This window comes from Opisthorchis viverrini (assembly GCF_000715545.1).
Source record: "Opisthorchis viverrini unplaced genomic scaffold opera_v5_313, whole genome shotgun sequence".
NCBI classification, from domain to species: Eukaryota; Metazoa; Platyhelminthes; class Trematoda; order Opisthorchiida; family Opisthorchiidae; genus Opisthorchis; species Opisthorchis viverrini.
This window is the reverse complement of record NW_008751969.1, coordinates 92525-98524: the sequence shown is the minus strand read 5'-3', so window position 1 is coordinate 98524 and position 6000 is coordinate 92525. Positions and strand designations below refer to the sequence as shown.

The 6000-nt window shown below is 44.6% G+C and overlaps 1 protein-coding gene across 1 annotated transcript in view; it reads right to left on the bottom strand.

Annotated features, from left to right (window-relative positions):
• Window positions 1-2546: 2546 nt before the first annotated feature.
• The window catches only part of T265_14978 (hypothetical protein), a gene marked incomplete at both ends in the record, with an annotated part of 54721 nt that continues 51267 nt past the window's right edge, over window positions 2547-6000 (bottom strand). Inside the window, 3 exons of the mRNA XM_009176057.1 lie at window positions 2547-3513; window positions 4194-4679; window positions 4941-5196. Of these exons, the coding sequence (XP_009174321.1) occupies window positions 4264-4679; window positions 4941-5196 (672 nt within the window). The remainder of the gene's footprint in view (window positions 3514-4193; window positions 4680-4940; window positions 5197-6000) is intronic.

The window sequence follows — 6000 nt, the reverse complement described above, 5'->3', positions numbered from 1 at the left end:
TCCTCTGTAACCAACTGACATTCATTGCACTTCAAATGAAACCAATAGACCATTGAGGGAACGGTCGCTTTGACCAAGAGCGCAGGATAGTTGCATATCCTCCTGAAAATGTTTTCGAACTACAAATCTCGGGTTCAAACGCAAAGATCCATTATTTGATTACCTCGCCAGGTCACCTAGGTTAGATGACCTCGATGAATATTCGCCGTCTACCAGATTCGAATGAGGGCGTAGCTGTTCCGCTAGTTAGTGCAGATACACTCTTGGAAGAACCGCGATATTCGAATTTTGAGCATGGCGTATTCGGTAATGTTAACCAATTGAAAAAGCTGCCCGGAGTGGCTTAATTGCTCCAGTATATTTCGCGAGTTGCGTCCTTAGAAAGCACCGATTCCTTTCTAAGAAAAGTATCCAGTTAGCTTATTGTCTATTAGGAAAATCTGGATGTATAATTACGATGACTCTCAGTAAGGATGAAACGGTTTTGAAAGTATTTTTGACTTGACCTAAGGCACAAAATCCCTATTGAACTACAGACGACGGAAATTTCCGACCAAACAACCGCCAGTACGTTTGTTTAGTGTCTGATATTTACCTCACTAAGTTATGTTGAATGAATACAACTGACGAATTCACTGTGGACTCATTGAGATGCGATTCGCACACAACATGTACCATAGATTAATCAAACTTAACCTGAGGACCTTTATCACAGTGTAGTCATGGGCTGTTTGAATACAGCTCGTAGAGGCCTCGTCATCAGCAGGTCAGCACGGACAGCAAATCATACATCCTCATGGTTGACTTTGGACTGCGGATTCTGCGACCAGTACCATATGAGTCTGATTCTGCGTCCACTCATTTTTAGACATCACGCGAACGCTTGGACGGGTCACTCAGCAAGAACACAGATGTAGCCAGCCTGTGACTACCCAAACTGATAACAATTTTTTCGTGTTTAGCCGAACGAAGACTGCTTAACTAGCGTACTAAAGTCACATGAATCTCGTACTTGTGCTCCTCGACACGACGTCGAATTTCACACGCCAAATGTGTCCCCGCGGATGCCCACGCAATGCTGTCCACTGATTGCTACACGCGCAGCTCGAATTCTGAAGGAGATGAAACGGTGCTGCGCGCACGCGACACGTTCTCATTCCGTAATGCATCTTAATTTCACATCGATGGGTGATAAGAATGCCATCAACATACTCCGATACACGCAGAATTTGCCTCGGGGCATTTTTAATTAATCCATGGACAGCTAAATATGGCTTTGAATTGTTAGGTAGAACGGGTGCCCTTCAGTTTTCAGTGTTGTTTGTCAACCTAGACTCATAATCATGATTGATTCGCGCGGTTCACGCACAGCTAGCGTGCACATTCTTCGATATTGTGAGCACTGGTTACGCAGACAATATGACATGGCCTTTGTACGGCAATTTCAGTTGAAGAATACCATAAGCGAGACTCAGGTGTATTTGGAATGCACTACTCATAAGGTTGCTGAAAACTCCTCGACAGCCCACGACCTGTTTCGCCCTTCTTGGAGCTCATCAGGTAGGCGCAGTCCCCGAGTTTCCGTCAACCTTATGTTCTTCAATTTCAACCTCTTCTCCGGGCAAACTACGTTAGCTTCCAAAGGTGTTTATTGCCGCGCATGTAGACCTCGATTATGAAAGAGTAAATAAGGCCGAGGGAAAGTCTGTACTTGGCCAACCTGGTAAGCCCCAAAAATGGGGAGACCGGTAGCCGGCCGTCTAATGTTTCCATCAACTTGTTGTACACAACGCATGGGAGCGGTTGCACAGAATTAGGAAGACAAAGTTGCAGCCTACTTTCTAGCGATTTCACAGCTATCGACTGAACGGAGCGAAGCTGGTTAACATTGTTGGGCTGACTATTTCACTGACATTCGACAGATCAATATTTTCTGGATACTGCAACTTCCATGACCCTTGTGTTGTTTCTCTCGGTTCAGATTTTCTAGAATTATAGTTCGTCGCGCGAGAATCTGTTCAATTTTTCAGATTCATCTGGAGAGACTAGTCTGATTCCCTTGGCCTTTCGGAGAATAATGGATAATGGCCGAACGATTCACAGCTAGACGTGTCACGGCAGGAAAGGAAGGAGCTGGTGTTACTCTCTGGCTTATGTGTCTCCCTAGCTTGGTACCTATGATGGTTTTATGCAAACGAGGAGGGCTTGGATTTCAGAGTTGCGTTTGTGAATTGAGAACGATTTTGCTCCTGTCAGTCAAAAGTGCATTCACTGCCCAGTTTCATTGAGAACTCAGTGACATCGATGAAAATCACGTGCTAGTGTGAACGAGCTGTAAATGAATACTCGCACACCGGTGGACATCTTTTTACAGAGCTACGATGAGGCCAGAAAAGTTGAAATCTAAGATAAGGTCATTACACGCACTTCAGAGACAAAGTATATTCGGTTGACTGGCAAACCATGCTCGACCAAGTTCACCCCCCCCCGAAAATGTAGAAAGAACAAAGATACATGTTGAAGCTGTTCAGTCAGGTAAAAGGAGAGGCTTGGAGACATAATCAAGACAAAAGTGTGTGTGAGAGAGAAAGAACGCACACATGCATAGAGAAACTGGCGACGGCGCGACACGAAGCGCTCCAGTTGACGGGAACCGCTCGCGGGTTTCGATGCCCATACTCGTAGTCACCAAAAGGCCCAGTTAACCAGACCAAATGCACCGACTATAGAGTTACGCAACAAGTCATAACGATTTTGAACGAGAAACACAAGAAACAAAAGGCCACGTGTAAAACATGCGAAGGTGTGGATGGTAAAAAAACAGTAATAAAAATCTGATAGGATATGAGGATATGAGGAGAGGTGTCAGTTTGAAGAAGGCACTTTACGAGCATCAGTTTAGCAAGTGGAGAGCGGCAGACACACAGAGAGAGTTCATGTAGTATAATGATCCAAATTTCAATAAAAACTGGAAGCGATCTGTCAGATCCAGTAAAGCTTGCTTCACAGACATTGGTCTGCGGCAACCTCTATTAGTCAGGTTGGTGAGCACGATTTGTGACGAAGGATGTGATTCACATATACATACAGTGTGTAAAGCTGACGACAAACAAGTGTATTCACACACATATATATATATATACCGAGCAGCTAGAGAGCCAGGGTGAAGGGATGTGGTCCACCAGTGAACCCCTGTCATATATATAAACTAACGGAATATGACAGTTCGGTTACGGGAGTTCTGTTCTGGTAGAAACGTTTCTCAGAAAGCATATATTGAAAGCCAAGTGGTAGCGAAACGATGACAATAAACGATAGCGTCAAAAATGCAACTGAACAGTGGGACAAATAAGAATAAAATGGACAAGAGGGTACAAACAAGAAGTACAGGATATGTTTGGCAATCGCTCATGAGAAGATTAGAGAACTTTGGTGTCAGGCAGAAATTAATGAAAGTGTTATCAGCAGTAGTGCACTTCGGTTAGAGTAGGTCATCGAAAAAATCAGCAAACACTGAAAAGAAAGAGAAAGAAACATTGAGACAAGGGTCGTGATCCAGGGCGCCAACTGGGCACAACAAAGGAGAGTAGACTACCCTACGTAAGAAAAGTGGCCGTCTCAACAGAATACCATGGAGACCAAAAACATGGTGTCTACCGGTTAAGGAATCTCATATCGGTGTGGACCTCGAGGTGGCTTAGTGGATAAGGTGCAAACCTATTGACCGGAAGGTAGCGCGAAAGTATCTGCTCATCTAATCATCATCATCATCAACAGTGGTCAGTGTAAAGGCACAGAATAGTTACCAAGATGAACTGAGGAGCTTAACTTATGTGGGGCAACCTCCACAGACTCAGACCACATTCAAAATCCTCGTGGTAAATGGAACAACCGTTTGAAACTGGCTGAGAGGCGCAACTGCATCCTGTCTGCCAAACAGAGTAAACAACTACACTGTATAACGATTAAGTTCCTCAACAAGACTTTGACTAGACTCTGACACACGACTGTGCACTGATGATGCCTCCTAGTATGGTGACCAAACGTTTGCAAGTTAGTTGACATGTTCGGTGAATAGATCAACAGCCAACTGACCAACAACCAATGATCTTTCACTTATAAGCAATCAAACTGTTGGTCAAACTTAACTGATCACATGACAGACTCTGTAATGGTGAGCAAACGAGTCCTACCTAACAGTATTCTCTCCTCACGCACCGTGAAGATACCATGACTAACGAGATCATTGTAGTGGATGACGCTTCATGAGACCTGTGTTGGGGAGATGATTGAAGTTCCTGGGATAGGCATGTCCACAAAATCACTGTCGTCATTCTCTGCAGATGCACGCTCTATTGAGATAATTCTCTCCCTCGAAGCTTTCGACGATTTTTCCCGCTCGATCATCACTTTTGGCGAACTGGCGCTTGCTGGACAAGCGGTTGACAATGCAGCTTCGTGAGTGAAACTAAAACTCATTCGGTTCTCGGTGGAAGAACTAGAGCTCACTGCACGCTGATGCTGTGGTCGCGGGAGACTGGCATGACGTAAAATAGGATTGCCTGTTATTGGTTTGTCGCAACTGTGTTGTTGGTGCGCCGTAGGTAGTGTATCGGATGATTGGGAAGAGTTCTGAAGGTCATGTTCGGGGTCAGCTGTTCCTCTGAGGACGGTTGAGCCTATAGTAAGACGAGTAAAAAAGAGAACGGTAGTTGAAACAACGAAAATGAACAAGCACTGTTCAATAAACTTTCCCATATCTTCAAAAGGCTGCCGGATCTCCGCTGAAATGTTGCTCGAAGTCCTTTAGTGAATAAGGTTGCTGCGGGTACTTCAAAATTACCGGTAGAAAATTGACTACCGTTGAAATGCAATCTAAAATGTGGCAAAAAGAACGAAACTCAAGACCGTCTGCATTATAGAAACAGTCATAGATTCACCTTGGCTGACATCCGGTTCGGGGCAACCCTCAGTTCGATTGTCGTTTCCTGCAGGTGGTGAAGACAGCATTGTTGCAGCGGCGGTGGAAACACCAACCCGCGACGATTTGGCAAATTGCATCGCGAAACTAATGTGAGCAATCCACTTTTGTTGTTCCGCTTTGGACTGACACCGAAACCAGTAGGTCACAATTGCTTTTCCACAAGCAGGTATCTCACAGTCCTGCATATCCATGTGTGAGGCATGAAACTTTAGCTGGCAGAGATTGAAGGGAAAAGGTTCGACACCAACTCATTATTTCAAACTAGCATTTAGAACACGCAGCCTATAGCCTGAGTAATGATGGATACGGTCAGCGAAGTTCAAGGTACAAGTCAATCTCAAAAGGAGCCCTTTTAAAACGAAGAGCAAGCAGAGGGGAAGAAGTGTGGCATAAACGACACATTACCAATATTACAACGTCACACAACAAGCACCTGAAAGTGAGAGAGATATACGTGAACTCTCTCCAGTTACAGTGATTTTGTGAACACTGGTCTACAATGTGCAAACATTGAAGAGAAGTAACAAACAACCCAGTCTAGGTATTAATGCGGAAGCATGACGTGTCTTAGAAGCGACATTATCGAAAAACGTCCGAGGGTTTAGAGATTCAAGATGTTTCTGTGGCTCGAAGTGAAGGAAGCGATGGTGAGACTAGCTATGGGAAAAACTAGTGGTTTCGCCTAGCGTAAGTGTAAACCAACCAAGCAGGAGGGGGGAACAGATACTATATTATCATTTATTTTTGAAGAGCAAACAAAAGTGAGAGCAAGCGATGAATGCGAAAGAGTAACCAAAGAAAGGACAAACAATGGTGAATGCTCTTCAAGGCGCAGTGTGCGCTAGCGCAGTCAAGACTCGCACATCAGGCACAAAGTGACCGTCATACTGGGTCTGGGGTGAGATTAAATGGCAAAAATGTACATTCAACGCCATGTGCCACGCATAAAAGTGTCATAAGTACGCAGGGAGCCCACAATGGCAAGCAAACACAAGTCACTGACTGCGACCTTAGGA